Consider the following 16,708-nt stretch of genomic DNA (forward strand, 5'->3'; position numbering starts at 1 on the left):
ATCCAAATTGAGTTTCGTCTAGTTGGTATTCGCATCTTTATTAAATTCTGGTGTGAATTATTCTGAGAAAAAATTTGAGGACATGGGACATCAGACTTATCATGCGGTATTCATCGCAGTTCGAAGCGTGGGTTTTCTTTGGAAGGGTAATAAATGTCGAGCGTAGCCAATCCGTTGGGATAGTCCCTGTACGGTAGATTCTACCGTACAGCCTTCTACCACCTCATACTTTTCTGGGCCTATTTTGGACATACACCTTCAAATCATAATGCTTTTAGGAAATTTCACTGTCCTTTTGAGGCAATCTTTATCAAATAGACACCCTAGCGGTGTTCGATTATATTTATTATATCGATATTAAGTTGGCTCATATGCACATGTAATTCGTGCACTTGCCATTTGCGATTGGAATTATTAGCGTCAGATTGGGAAATAATTAAATATTTTACCTTAATGTCATTTTTGTAGTTTGTGACATCAGAAGTTCCAATCCGACGCTGATAATTCTAATCGCAAACTGCAAGTTCAAGGATTACATCTGCACGCATGCATGATCTTTATGAGAGACGGACAGTGGAATTTCCTAAAGACCTTATGCTTTTAGAGTTTATGTTCGCAATGGGTCTAGGAAGGTATGAGGTGGTAGAAATCACAACTAATGAGTCAAAATATCAAGAAATATTGATAAACACTTTTGTGCGAAGTGCGAGAGACCTTTACCAGGATGTGAATTTTATATTTCAACAGGATGGCGGGGCATGTCATACAAATAAAACTACTAAAAAATGGTTTAGGGACATGAACATCAAGGTCCCCTCATGGCCTTCGCACAGTCCGGACCTTAATGTTATCGAGACATAGACATAGGTACATGGCATAAAACAAAACAAAAATTGTGCCACGATTCCCAAGAAACCGTTGCCCATTTGACGATGATATTCAACGAATTTTGGCAAAAGTTTTACTCTGGCGTATGTCAATCATTAATAAAAACAATGGCAAACAGGCTTGCAGTTGTTGCAAAAGTTCATGCCGATGTAACGCCATATTAGAACAGTTATTTTTTAGTGTCCGAATATTTAGTTGTCACGATATTGTGCAATACTTTTGTTTATTTATTGGCCTACACTTTATTTTAATTTTTGTAGAAACTAAACTATTTAAATACTCATTAGAAATGTTAGATTTTAATATATTTTTAATGTATTTCTTAAATGTAAATAATTCAGTTAATGAAAATAAAGGTTTTTAATAAATTTTTGTTTGTCCGAACATTTAGTTGTTAGGGCTCGTATTATATTTTGTGCTTTTTGATAACAATGATTACGTTATATGATTAACGATTTACGTTATATTTTGTTCAAGATATTCTGTTTTTAAGAAATGGAAAAGGAATTTCTAGATAGGTCTTTTAAAATTAAAGGAGGAACTAATTAAATATATTTTATATTTTTCATTGTGATTTGTCGTTAATTATATCTATTATGTATTTTGTAAAATAAGACACCTTGGTGAATACTGCCGGCTTTCCAATAGAGGCACAAATGTCACCTCCCCACGATGTAATTCCAATCAGAACGCCATCAGTGTCTACCAATGGTCCACCAGAGTCCCCCTGAAAAAATATTATTTATTGCCTCAGAATATGGTACACAAACAATCAGTATATCTAATAGTTTACGAAATATTAGTATATTAAAAAATTATTTACAAAAAATAACTATTTTATTGTGTAGATTTTCTTACAGTTGCGAAATACCCATAATACTTTTTATTTTTTAAATTAATCAATTTAATTTTTTTTTAGAAAAAAATATGACAAAATAGTTTCTGTTGAACCTTTGGCTTTGTCAGTCTAACAAACTATCTGTCAGCATGGTCAATTTTTGTCTATGATGACATGTATTGATTATTTAGATTCCTATACAGGGTGTCCTAGAAATAAGCGCAAGTATTTTAACTGGTAGTATATTTCGGCCGTGCAAAAAAAAAAATAAAATTTGGAATTTTTTGAAAAAAGTTTTAGACATTTTTTTTAGTTTTAAGTTAAAAAACATAATTTCTTGGTAATATGTCAGCATACTAGATTAAATTTACATGAAAGACAATCCAGAAAAGATCCAGTGGTTCTCAAAATTTAGGCAAAAAAGCATTTTTTGTTTAAATTTTCAAAATTAAATAACTCGGTTATTTTGGACTTACTTGAAAAACGGTAAAGAGAAAAAATATTTCTTTTGACCAGATCTACCACCCCTTAAAATACTTGCTGTTATTTCTGGGACACCCGGTATAATATCCGAGAATCTCGTAGTGATTTTTATCGAGCCCTTTTTTATGTAAAAAATGTCGTAAATGTATATTTTTTTGGGTTAGTAACCTTATACAGGTACGGAAGAAAAGTTATTTTTTTTCAAACCAGTTAAAAAATCTGTAGGTGGCGCCCACTATAAATAGGAGTCAAAAAACTCCCAGACGCCAATTTTCCAATTCCAATTTCAAATATCGATATTAGATAGTTCAGAAATTGGACTTCTTTAAGAACATCCATCGGACCGGCGAGATCCCCAATGTTTTCAGACATTCGAAGATCCTTGCCATACTTAAACCAGGAAAACCGGCTGACGTCTCTTCAAGCTATAGACCCATTGCATTACTTAGCATAACCTATAAATTGCTGGAGAGACTACTTTATAACAGAATCTCGCCATCAGTCCAAGACGTTCTTATCCAACAACAGGCAGGTTTCAGAGCCAAGCGCAACTGCACTGATCAAGTTCTTGCTCTTTCCACTTTCATCGAAGCAGGTTTCCAGACGGGAATGAAAACTGCATGCGCATTCGTTGATTTATCATCAGCCTGCGACACAGTGTGGAGAAAGGGTATGATGTACAAGCTCCAACAAATAATTCCCTGCAGAAAGATCGCAAACCTCATACAGAACATGCTGAGCAACAGAAGAATAACAGTACATCTGAACGATAAAACTAGCTCCCCTCGCACATTTAATAATGGTCTCCCACAGGGGTCAGTACTCGCTCTACTTCTTTTCAACGTATATACAAATGACGTCCCGCCAACTACGGCTAATAAATTTATATACGCAGATGACATGGCCCTGGCTACACAACATCAGTCCGTGGAAACAGGCGGCAACCAGCTTACGCGAGATCTTGAAATATATGCATGCATATTACAAGACATGGTGCCTTAAGCCCAACCCACTAAAATCGAAAACCGGGGCATTTCACTTGTCGAATAGGTTAGCTAAAGAGGAACTGAACGTATATTTTGGGGGAGAAAGAATTAGACACAACCAATGCCCAACATATCTGGGTGTCACGTTGGACAGGACTTTATCCTATAATCAGCACATTACAAAAACCGCACAGATAATTAAATCCAGAAATAATATCTTGAGTAAACTCGCAGGAACTTTGTGGGGTGCGGATGGAAACACACTCAGAACTGTGCCCACCGGTATGGTACAAAAGTCACCACACGTATAAAATCGACGTGCAGCTCAATGAAGCTATGAGAGTTGTAACTGGCACATTAAGATCAACCCCAACAGTATGGCTTCCGATCCTGGCGAATACTGCCCCCCCCCTCAAATTCGCAGAACAGCTATGGCACAAAAGGAGTGGATGAAGGCTTCCACCCAAGACGGCCTACCTATTCAACTGTCTATCAAGCTTGTGGCTGGCAGTCCTGGAACACGCAACTTAAACTTAGTTGCCGATGTATCGGGTGCCCTCCCGGGTATGGACCTTCCTCGTCATACCTGGAGTCGCCTAAATCGTTTTAGGGTGGGTCATGGCAGATGCCGTGATATGCTTCATAAATGAGGAATTGAAGACTCACCAGCGTGCGACTGTGGCGCTCCACGACAACCGATGGACCGAATGTCCACCCAGAGCCTTTCCTGGGGGCATCCAGAACTTATTTTGCGCTACTTCTTCGGCAATTGACTGGATAAATGACCTCAATATAAATGTTTAATGTAAATTTTATCCCTGACTACATATATGTTTTATATATACTTGTAATATTTTTTAAGTCCTTATATTTCTCATGCATGTTTTCTTTTTTCTTTTACAACTATTTGTTTGTTTATATATGCTTATCTCTGTGCATGTTTATAGAATGTATTCACATATCCTGTATTTGTGCTTCTCATACAAAATATATATATATATATATATATATATATATATATATATATATATATATATATATATATATATATATATATATATATATATATATATATATATATATATATAGTTCAGAAATTATTTGGAATAAATCGAAATAAAAATGAATCTTTATCTCCGAAACGAAGTATTTTAGGACATACATTTATACGAACATTTTTTACTTATTTTTATCGCAAAATAAAAACACTAAATCACCACAATACACCAAAACACTTTTACTTTTACACTGGACGCGCGTTTCGCTAACCATGTTAGCATCATCAGCAGATGATTATAAACTGACAGACTGACTGACTTAGTTTATAATCATCTGCTGATGATGCTAACATGGTTAGCGAAACGCGCGTCCAGTGTAAAAGTAAAAGTGTTTTGGTGTATTGTGGTGATTTAGTGTTTTTATTTTGCTGTTTAACACCAAAGGTTCCAACCCTCAACTGTAATAATTATTTTTATCGGTAGAATATGCTAGCGACGATTCCCGAATACAATTGGGACCACCCTGTATAATTTATACTTCTATTTTTCAATTGATTTTATCGATATAAATAATAAAACAGCCTAGTGCTCACCGAACAAGTATCTTTTCCACCTTCCTCATATCCAGCACAGAACATTGTATCTGTTATGTAATTTCCATAGTATCTTCTGCAAGCAGCAGTTCCTATTAGAGGCAGCTTTACAACCTGAATGAGCAAACAATTATTAATATTTAACGATTAAGAGTATCACTATGTGAACATAAGACACGAACTAACCACTATGTGACACCACAGCTTATTCAGTACCAGCTGGTCACCTTTGCTTGTTTTTCAGTATTTAAGTAACTGTTCCCTAAATGTGACAAAACTTTTCTCACTGCGGAATATCTAGATAGGTACGTAGAGTTCCGTGCAAATGATCGTACGGTGGCAGGCTGGTTATGATTAGACTGTGGTGATACGGATATCAAACTCAGATATTTATTTTAAAGTTAAATATCTAAAGAATTTTAGTAACTTACTTGTAAAATTGTCGGAAGTGTATCGTCATGAGGGTCGGTCATTCCCCAACCTGTTGCTGTTGACATTTCGGTTTGCGTGATTTCTTCACCAGGTCTAGGTAGTTTTATGGGTGAGACTTTTTCATTAAAATCCTATAAATAATATATAATTACTGTTCTATTAGTATACAGGGTGGCGCCTCTTATACGACGCGGAGGCACCAAGGAGAACGAGAGCTTGTATTGAAATGAAGTTTTGTAGAGTATATATGTAGGTTAGTTTAGAGCATTTTTTTTAAATATAGAAAGATCTACAGGGTTTCCCCAAAAAAGTTACACTCTCAAGTTGTATTTTTTTTTTCTAATGGAACACCCTATACCGAGTGTGTCTCAAAAGTGGCTCACTCCTATAACTTTTTTATTTTTTCATGTAAAACAACGAGATTTGGTATGTTAGTATATGAAATAAATCTGGATTGATTGACAATTGTTTCCGGTTTCACCGGAAATGACTACAACTTTTGATTTTTAAATAGCACCCTCGGTATTTTTTACTTTATTCGATAGAAAATGACTCTCTGAATAGAATGACATATCATATGTCAACTTTTGACATTTTCGCATATGGTTTATTTGAAATTGTAACCTGCGGTTCATAACGACAATTTGATACCAAGATTAACAATTGACAATACCAAGTGTGTGGTATCAAATTATTCGTAAAAAATGCTTTTTCCAAATATACTAATAAGCCACCGTCGTTCCATTTGAAAAAATTGAGATATGATTAAAAATACGATTTGGACATCTTTTAACCGGCCAGGACAAGACACTAAAAACATTAGACGATTAAATCTATTTTTCCAATGTTCCTTGATTAAAAATTAGCGTTTTTAACACAGCTTTTTAACTACAACCTACACTCTAGATTGAAATTTAAACTGCAATTTGTTTTTGAGCGAATATGTCAAAAGTTGACATATGATATGTCATCCGATTCAGAATGTCATTTTCTATCGAATAAAGTAAAAAAGTACCGAGGATGCCATTTAAAAATCAAAAGTTGTAGTCATTTCCGGTGAAACAGGAAGTGACCGAAAACAATTGAATAGGAATCAATCCTAATTTATGTCATATACTAACATACTAAATCTCGTTTTTTTATCTGAAAAAATAAAAAAGTTATAGGGGTAAGCCACTTTTGAGACGCACCCGGTACATTAATTGATTTTTTTTTTGATAATTGCTTATAATATAAGCCATAGACTTAACACAATTATTAATATTTAATATATTAATAATTATAAACTTACCAAGTGGTTAAATAACTCTAAAATTGCAATGTCGGAATCAAATGTGTCATAGATAAACTCATTTTCTGGATAAATAATTCTTCTAACTGCTTCGGTTTGTCCGCCATTTGCTGTTCGATCAGTGATACCCGCTTTTATTAATAACTGATCAGGGTAAATACTGCAAATAAAAAAATAACAATAACAGTAATGATAAGACATCAATATATCAAAAGAATTCTAAAATCAACCGATTTTTCTAAACATCGCCAATTTAAAAAAGTAAACACCTTCCTATTTTTTTATTCTGATGGAATTTTTCTAGAATACTTAGCATTAGGGCAGAGTGAAGCTTAAATTTTACATTAGTGTTTTAACGGTAACACTCGCAAAATCTCATTCGGTTAAGAGTTCATTAAAACTTCGTAACTAGACAAGTTTGTGACCCTTGCGTTCTTGCTCGTATTCTGCTGGTCTTGTTCTAATTAATTTTTTTCATTACGAAGCCTCAAATTACAATAAAATATGAAAAAGGAATGGTAACGCGTTTAAATTATATTCATATATTATTTAATTATAATATTATTAAATTATATTAGTTAAATTAGTTAAAAACTACTTTCAATTTTTATTACAATAAATTTGAAATCTGTGATGCTTTGATAATTCAAAATGCCTAAACAATTGCCACACCCCTAATAATATAGTAATAATAACTAATAATAATAATATTTAATAACAACAAACAAATGTAAAACACTACACATAAACAGAGGTAAATGGCAAAACGAAGAGCAGGCATCTACATTAAAGAATGAACACTTAGACAACATGCAACCCAACAAATATTACAAATACTTGGGAATTTTACAAAACAGAAAAGTTGACCATACCGCACTCAAAACCCAACTAAAAGAACAATACAGGAAAAGACTAAGTAAAATACTGAAAACCGAACTAAATTCAAAAAACACAGTTAGAGCGATTAACACCTACGTCATACCGCTGCTCACCTATTCATTTGGAATCATTAAATGGTCCAAAACAGATCTGAAAAATTTAAATATTCTGACAAGAACTCAGCTAACTAGATTCCGACAGCTGCATCCCAACTCTTGCAAGGAGAGGCTGACCATTGAAAGAAAAGAAGGAGGTAGGGGCCTGACAGATATTCACGAAATACACAACAAACAGATTAATTCACTAAGAAAGTGAAACAATAGAGCATATTACAAATGATGGTAAAATACTCACTGGTACACAATACACTCTAAGGCATGACTTTGTTGCGCGTATTATACATCAAGAAATAGCAAAAACATATAAATTTATACAAGAAGAACAGCCCTATTACAAATACACGTCGCAATCTGTCTTTGAAAACGACACTATAAAACTCTACTGGGACAGAACGATCCATACTGACAAGACAGTAACATGCAATAGACCTGATATAACGTTAACACTAAAAAAAGAGAAAGTAACATATCTAATAGAAATCAGTGTTCCGAATGACAACAACATAACAAAGAAATATGAAGAAAAAATTAGCAAATACATTCCACTAACACAGGAAGTAGAACGAGGCAACAAAAAGAAGTCTTATTAAGACTTTAACACCCTGTAGCTACGAAACATAGCAGAATCGGACCTATGTTGATATGAAAAATAAACCTTATTTTTACGTGAGGAATCTCCCCACGAGAGATGGCGCATGTTTTTTAAACACCCTGTATACATATTTCAAGAATACATTTTTATTTAATATTGTAAAGCAATACAACAGAAGAAAAATTAACTTATTTAATTAACTAACAATAATTAAATTATTTTATTGTGTTAAACACAATAAAATACTAAAAATTATATTTAACCTAGATAGAACTACACAAAATTAAAGAGAAATAAGTTAAAAAAATCAATTATTACTTTGAAAATTATAAATTAAGACACAAATACACACTTACGAATCTAGAGGAAAATCAGACATCAGAACAGCAAAGATAATTGAAAAAAAGTTTCACAAAAACTAACAGATACTACCACAAAATATAATATGGTATCCAGAGAAATAACACAATTAAATTATAAGAACTTTAAGAAGACAATTAAAAACGTGATATTTAAGAGAGTAATATAAACGTAGACGATATCGATCAACTTATAAAAAAAACTACGCCATCTGAGCTCCTAAAGGGGTAAAGTTAGGGATAAAAGTTTACATAAAAATTTATTAAAATTTGTGCTAGGAGTATGAAATTTTGTACAGAGATTCTTTAGGTGACGTAATGGGAAAACCACGAAGCGATTTTTGGAAATTCGTCCCCTAAGGAGGTGAAATGAAGAGTAAATTTTGTATAAAAAAATAAAATCTGTCCTAGGAGTATGAAATTTTGCACACAAGTGGAGTAATTGAATACTAAGAAAGTATTTTTGAAAGTTCTTTCTCTAAGAAGGTATAATTAGGGGTGAAAGTTAGTACAAAAAATTGTTCAAATTGTCTTTGGAAGTATAAAATTTTGCATAGAGGTTTATTAGAAGACGTAATTGTTCTGGAAATTCGCACCATAAGGGGATGAAATGACTTACTTACAACTTACTTGAATATACAATGTGCTGCTGTTAAAATAAAATTGCTCTTTATTATAGATCCTCCACATTTCGGTTGGCCATCTATCAGCAGTAGTATTTGATACGGATGATCCACTATATTAGCTGGACTGCTACCTGTTTTCAATTGCTCTTTTGTTTTGGAATAATAACTCACCCATGCTTTATGTTTCGGCTTAGAACAACCTAAAATTATTTATTATTTTAAGTTGCCGACAGTTTGAAAGTATTCTATTTAAACCGTATTTTGAAGAAAAAAGAAAAGAAAAAACTTACAAAAATCGATTATAAAAATTAAAAGAATGTACTTAATGGCAAACCACATTTGTACAGACTTGAGCTGATTAATTTATTATTAGACTGTGTGTAGATTATGTAATTTACTAATTAGATGCCTTAATTAATAATAAAGACCATAAAACTTTTTCGATGGCTATATAGGCGACTGTGTAAATAAATTTGGGGTTTATCTTTCGTATTACGTTTGTTCTTATTTATGAAAACAATACACGATCAGTAGGAATCACGAATCATTGAAGCGCATGAATGAATAAAAGTATGTGGGATTATTTGGCCTATACGGATATTTAATAAACCCTAAAATAAGCAGTATTCACTAATTTAACACATTCAAACAATTATAATGATTAAATTGAAGTTGAATTCTTTCAAAATGTAGTTTATTTTAGATGTTTCTTAAATTTTAAGACCAAATTTCCATATTTTTTGTTTGGGACACTCTGTAATATAATTCCATAATCATTGGTGCAGTAAAACAGAAAAATACGTTAATTTGTTGTTTAGTTAACAAGGTTTATCTGTCATGGTTTTGTTAACCTATTAAAAAATGGATGTTATTGTTTTGTCGTCATTAATTCCTACACAAGTTTTCCAAAAAAAAAATACAAATCGCCTACATAGTGGCGTAACTAAAGATAATTGTTAAAAATACACACATTGCATATAACGATATTTTTATTTTATTTTGGACCTAATATGATTCTTTCTTATATTTTTGGACATAATGGCTTACTACACGACTAACTAATAATATAAAATTAAAAATCTAAGTGCAAATAGGCTGTTATTATAATTTTATTTCATAATGAGTGAAAATCAACAAAAACAAATTTCATTTTAAACAGAAAATATTGAAAACAATTTTAATTATTTCTCACAACTAATAGTCTGTATTGCCTCCTCCAGCCTCAATGCAAGCTGTGAGACGACGTGACATGCTCTCAATTAAGTTTTCCAGAAGATGTTTGGTTTGGTTTGGTTTGGTTGAGGAATGGCTTCCCATGTTTCGCGGGCAATTCATTTAAGGTACTGGTGATCATTCCTTTTGGCAATATGGCGTTTTAGCATGTCCCAAGCATGCTCGATCACATTCATATCTGGAGACATCGGTGGCCACCACAGTTTTCCTTATACCCCCTTCCTCAGGGAGGAGCATTATCGTCCATGTAAACAAATTCGTCCCCCACTGCCCCTCGAAATGGACGCACAAAACGTCTCTAAGATATGAGGCACCTGTCATTGTGCCATCAATAAAAACATGAGGAGTTCGAGCTCCGTGCATTATATCTGCCCATACCATAATGCTTCCCCCTTGAAACGGGACACGGGGTTGAGCTGCATTCAAGCGTGCTCGTCTTCCAGATGCTCTCCATCAGACCAAAGTTCGTCGCGAGTCTGACACTAGGCCTATTCTTGTTACATCACTAAACATGACTAAATTCCAATTTCATTTGTTCTCATCTCCTCAGCCCATTGTAGTCGCGTAATTTTGAGCTGTAAATTAAGCTTCGGAACACGTAGAGGCCTCCTTAAATGTAATCCTCTGTCATTATAGAGTCATAGAGTCTTTTTGCTATGGTCTTTCTTGAAACATTTACTCCTTCAAGGCGAGCTAACTCATTTTAATAGCAGTACTAGAAACCAGGGGATTGCGTCGTGCAATTAGGGATATTTGACGGTCTTGCACAGTAGTAGTAACACCCTTTCTATCTCTTCCAGGCCGGTCTGTGACCTTGTTTGTCTCCCTGATTTTTTTTAATATTCGCAAAACATCGCTTTGGTTAACTCCTACAATTTCAGCTATTGCAACTTGCCGGTAGCCCTGTGGAGACAGTGTTACTATTCTGACTCTATTAAACTGTGAAATAATGTTTCTAAGCATTTTAAGGTCAAAACAATGGTCAAATTTCTTCTGAAACCCAAGAGACCAGAAATCGAAATGTGCAAGAATTTGTAATAACGTAGGGTCTGAACGATAAACATTGTTTACCATATCCATTTTAACAAAAAACTGTTTATTATAGATTATCAAAGCTATGTATAAAAAAATATTCTTTAAATTCCTTTCCGTATATTTTAAAACGATATATGCAATAATTTTGGCCATGTGTATATATTGATAATTAGATAAATACTCGGATAAATATTATCAAATGACATTTAAAAACCAAACAAAAACACCAATACCTTATTTCGACTTCAACCTAATTGTTTACAGGTCTCGGAATAAGAATATACATTACAGTAAGAACCCAATTTTCAAGTCGCAATCTCGTTCTAAAGACAGTTATTAGACGTACCGAATGTTGTTGGAAAAGCTGTGGAAATAGGACACGAGAAACCGATTAGACTTCTTTGATTTTAGTCTTTTTTACCATGCCTTGGCCCATTACGACTGATAAGTTCCATCAGCTTCTTTCATTGTCGGTTCTAACGAAATTCGACATTTAGAGTTAGCGAACAGGAATCGTCATAGTAACACAGCTTATTCAGTACCAGCTGGTCATTTTCGCTTGGTTTTGAGCATTCACGTCTTGCCAGGTGCGCTTATTCTCATACACATACTAACAGTCAGAACACCATTTCCGAGCTGGTTTTTAAAGGAAGTTTCAATGAAGCTCAAAATCTGACTTGTTACATGAGCCCAAGATGCTCTAAATGGGGATTTATTTCAACATGGGGGCCTGACGTATATTCTTTTACTTGTGGGGGAAGCGTGTACAGTTTTTTAAATAATGTAAAAAAAAGTAACAGATCAAGATCTATTTCTTGATACAAAGAACCGCACTTTTGCCAGGCATTATTGACATAAAGTGCATTCTGTTGTTTTTTCTTGCCATTAACAAAATATGCACATGGTTTCTCTCTGTAACCACATCAGCTTTAGATCGTTAGATGCCTATTAAGCTTCTCTTCATATCTCCTGTTACTCACCCTATATAAAGTTGGCATATGGGCGATGTGAGAACAGGTGAGAATCGTGGCTGTAGCTCAGAAATATAGGGGTATGGATAATGAACTTATAATATAGCTATGCTAGGTCTACAGGGGCAATCGCAATAACTAATAATAACAGTTAATAACTCCTAATTTGTTTGAGTTTAATTTCCGTTTTTTCCTATTATTATTAATTTCCGAAAAAAATAAAAATGTAAAATCGAAAATTGTTGATCTGAATAAAACTGCACGAGGAAGAAAAATCTTATTTTATAGAGACGTAACGTAACAAACTTTAGAAGGCAACACACATGAAAGATCTTCCCTTTATCCCGCCTATATACCATACTTTTTATAACAATCTAAGAAAACACTATTAACAGACAATCAGAAGTCAACAAATCCCTTAATGACGAAGAAGAATGTACCGATGAACCAATTTATATCTAAAATTTCAAATATTTTCAGAGATAAAATGGTCCAAGTCCAAGAAAGTACAAATAAACATTCTTAAAAATGGTCACAGTTGTGTTTTGAGTTACTTTAGTTTCTAATTATACAGTTTAAAATATAATAAAGCATTGTGTCGAGTTTTCTTCTCTAGCTTGTTTTATTTTAATTAAGTAAAATTAAAAAACTTTAACTCTCATTTTCTCCATAATTATCTTTTAGGACTTGATGCAGTTCACTTCTGAACTCCTCAAATATGACTCTAGGTCTGGAAACTCGTCAGTTGTGCTCTAGATTTCCAGAGCGTGCTGTGATCGAAACCATAGCAACCCGGAAATACGAAGCGCGAATTTGCGTCGCTCGGTCGTGGACTGAGCGAGATAGAGGCCGAGTGCGTCGTTTTTCGTGACGGTCTGCCCCCCTCGTATGCGACAGTCGCACGGCCAGGAAAGAATAATGAGGAAAATCATAATTAGCTCTGGGAGGTAGCTGGATTTAAAGTGTAACGACATTTTGACGTATAATTTCATATAATGTCAGTCTGTGTATTCCGTTTCTATGTATATAAATATTTATTTTTCCTTTACAAAACTGGAAAGTACAAAAAATATTTTCCTAAAATTTTAGAATTAATTGAGATGATAGATGAAAATAATATCCAAATTACTGTAAAACGGGTTACCTAACTTCGACAGCGGGGGTAACTTCGACATGTATATTATAATGCTTTTTTTCAGGTTTTTCTTTGTGCTCTGTATGCAAATGTTCTTACGTAGATTACACTGACAACAATGACTGGATTTGTTGCGTCTCTTGTTTAAAGTGGGTATGCGGTATTTGCAACTGTGGCTCCAAGAACCCTCAATATGAATGTCCTTCGTGCAATTTATGTTCCATTTGTTTAATGCAGTACTCCGAGTACACAAATAGAAAGGCGTGGATCAAGTGTGTCACCTGTGGAAAGTGGGTTTGTGGATATTGCAACGGTGGTTCCAAACAAGTGAGATACGAATGTCCTCCATCTTTCAGCGATGATTAGAATTTCGTTCCTAGGGTTTGCTTTGTTTTTTATGTTTTAAACTTGTTTTAAATGTTGTGTATTTATGTTTTTTACTTTGTTCAATGAGTTTTAGTTAAGTTAAAATAAAGTCTTTAGTCTTTAGTTCTGTTAGTTCAGATGCAAAATGTGCTAGGTAGGTATATCATGCAAAGTTTCTGAAAATAGATGACTGTATTTTTTTGTTTCGTTTGTCTAATTTAGGCCTATAAACTATTCCCTAATGTTTCTAGTTAATAATTCATAATGAATTTTCTTTTTTTTGCTGTCGAAGTTGCACCGGAGACATCCAATTTCGACTTCATGTAGAATTAAGCATGGTGTCGAAGTTACCCCAGATGCGGGGTAACTTCGACACCAAAAAAATAAAATAAAAAAAAGTAGAAGGAGAGCTGGGGGGGGGCAGTTGTTTGTTCGGCTATGCAGAACAAAGGCTTCAATTGTTACGACGACACATAAGTCACGGTTCTCAATACAATAGTTTTCTTCACAGGGCACGAAATACAGCTGAAACCTGTCGAAGTTACCCCGTTTTACGGTACCATTGTAATTTTCTCTCGGTTACGTAACGGTACGGTTAATTTTTCAATCAGACATTTCGAATTGCAGACACCATCATCAACTTTTTTTCTAGATTTTTTCATCTATTGGAAACACTTCATTTGAAAGCGGTCAATGTTACACCTGATCGAAAGGTTGTAGGAATAAATACACACAATAGAAGTTCAAAATTGTCTCAGTCTCGAGCTCGATATTATGTAGCCATATCTATACTAATATAGGCTAATATATAAAATCCTTAAGGGACTGATTCACTGATTAATCACGATCCTGCTCAAACCATTCAACATAAAAAGCTCAATTTTGGCATCCAGGTTGATTCTAGGGTGTAGAGGTTCGATAAGAAGTGATTTTTCGAAATTCCAGTTCCAAGGGGGTGAAACCACCCCTCAAATATTACAATATTTTTTATTTAAAAAACGGTCAAGTTTCCGAAAAAACGCTTAAATACGTACATTTTGTTTTGTTGTAAGTTTTTTACATATTTTAAGATTTTTTAAAAATGTATACAGGGTGTTTTGAAAAATCTGGTCATAGATTAATCACGGTCATAGATTAATCTCTGCTTAAAGCGCTTGACGTAAAAAGCTGAGTTTTCGAAAACGGATTAACTTTAGGGTGTAGAAGTTCGATAAGAAGAAATGAGAAGTTCGATAAGAAGTGAGTTTTTCGGAAAAACTCTTAAACACGTATATTTTATTTTATTGTTACATATTTTAAGATTTTTTAAAAATTTATACAGGGTGTTTCATAAAATATGACCATTGAGTAATCACGATTCTGCTTAAACTGCTTGACGTTTAAAGCTGATTTTTGGCAAACGGATTGACTGTGGGGTGTAAGAGGTTCGATAAGAAGGGGTTTCTCGATTGTTTTTTCTCATGCTGACATAAATGTGAGAACATTTTATCCAGTTTGTATGTTAATGGAAATTATTTCTTTGCTTTATCATCACCATTACAAATGATTAATTCGACGCGAATTAAGTCGCGGGTACACGCTAGTAGTAAAATAAAAAAATACTAAAAAAAGAAAAAAATTTGTTTTAATATTGATAAATTATACGAGGGGTCTGCATTATAGAATAATTTAACTATGGTCACCACAAATATCCATGTTTTGTGGTAAATTTGTTGCGAAACATCCCTTAGAGGAATGTTTAATTTGCTCAAAGGGCGGATTAGCCGGAACCAGCTTACGGAATAAATTAAAATTGAGTACATTTCTTGAGGGAGCAATGCTGTTTGAATTTATAATTCTCGTTAACAAAATACAACGTTTGCACTAAATAACGAAAGACGAGAGTTCTGTTTTCTTATACAGGGTATTCCAATATTCCTTGGACATAGAACTACTACGTATATTTGGAATCAAAATAAACTCATTGGACACAATTTATCTCTTTGCAAAAGTGCTTAATTTGTCCGCTAGAGGGCATCAAACTTTAATAATAAAATAAACACATTTTTTCGGTTATTTAAAGAACCGTTATTCCGATTTGAATGAGATTATAGGTGACTATGTTTTGCTAATTATATTACTTGAAGAAAAAGTACAGGAAGGGTGAAAACTTCCCCCCCTTACAGAAATTTTAGTGTAAATATTATCCAACTTCACTGCTGACAAATTTTTAATTTCGTAAAATGGTCCCTCTAGTATTTACATTTTTGTCTCTTGTAAAAAAACGCCACATTGCATAGTTTTTGAGATTTTTTTTGGAGAAATTATTATTCTAGCAGACCTACAAAATATACAGGAAGTTCCAATATTCTGTAGATATAGAAGAACTACGTATTTTTTTTAATCAAAATAAGTTAATTGCACATAATTTACCTTTATATAAAAGTGCTTTGTTTGTTCGTTTACAGCATCAATAAAAAATAAACCCGAAAGTTAATTAATTTAAAATTTATTAATTTTTTTAAGCTCTTTATAAAGCTTATTGTTAAATGTAATTTGTGACACTAACATAAAATTCCATATTTTGGCCAACTAGACTTTTAGAGCATAATAGATTTTATCCTTGATTTTATGCTCCTTCGTTACTTGAAGTGACAAAAAACATTTTTTGGAAATCAGCTTCGGAAAAATATGTTTTTCCTCAAGAAGTATGCGCGTTGACGTTTTTTACAAGAGACAAAAATGTAGTCAATACTAGAAGGACCATTTTACGGAAAAAAATCGGTCGTTGGTTAAGTTTAAAAATATTTATACTAAATTTTTTGTAGGGGTGGAGGTAGTTTTTATCCTTCCCGTACTTTTTCTTCATTTTTAAAGTCAAATGTTAAAGCATTTAATCATAGAC

At 33.5% G+C, this 16,708-nt stretch overlaps 1 protein-coding gene across 1 annotated transcript; it reads right to left on the reverse strand.

The window, feature by feature from the left end:
• Window positions 1-1,453: 1,453 nt before the first annotated feature.
• LOC115878789 (trypsin-1-like) lies at window positions 1,454-9,491 on the reverse strand. Its single transcript, XM_030895396.1, has 6 exons — window positions 9,375-9,491; window positions 9,089-9,284; window positions 6,510-6,669; window positions 5,218-5,349; window positions 4,787-4,900; window positions 1,454-1,615 (listed from the first exon to the last, which is right to left on the reverse strand). The coding sequence occupies exons 1-6, from the start codon at window positions 9,421-9,423 to the stop codon at window positions 1,454-1,456; spliced, it is 813 nt and encodes a 270-aa protein (XP_030751256.1). The 5' UTR covers window positions 9,424-9,491.
• Window positions 9,492-16,708: the final 7,217 nt, after the last annotated feature.

This window comes from Sitophilus oryzae, unplaced genomic scaffold, assembly GCF_002938485.1.
Source record: "Sitophilus oryzae breed Bouriz unplaced genomic scaffold, Soryzae_2.0 scaffold_1525_pilon_pilon, whole genome shotgun sequence".
In the NCBI taxonomy this organism is placed as follows: Eukaryota; Metazoa; Arthropoda; class Insecta; order Coleoptera; family Curculionidae; genus Sitophilus; species Sitophilus oryzae.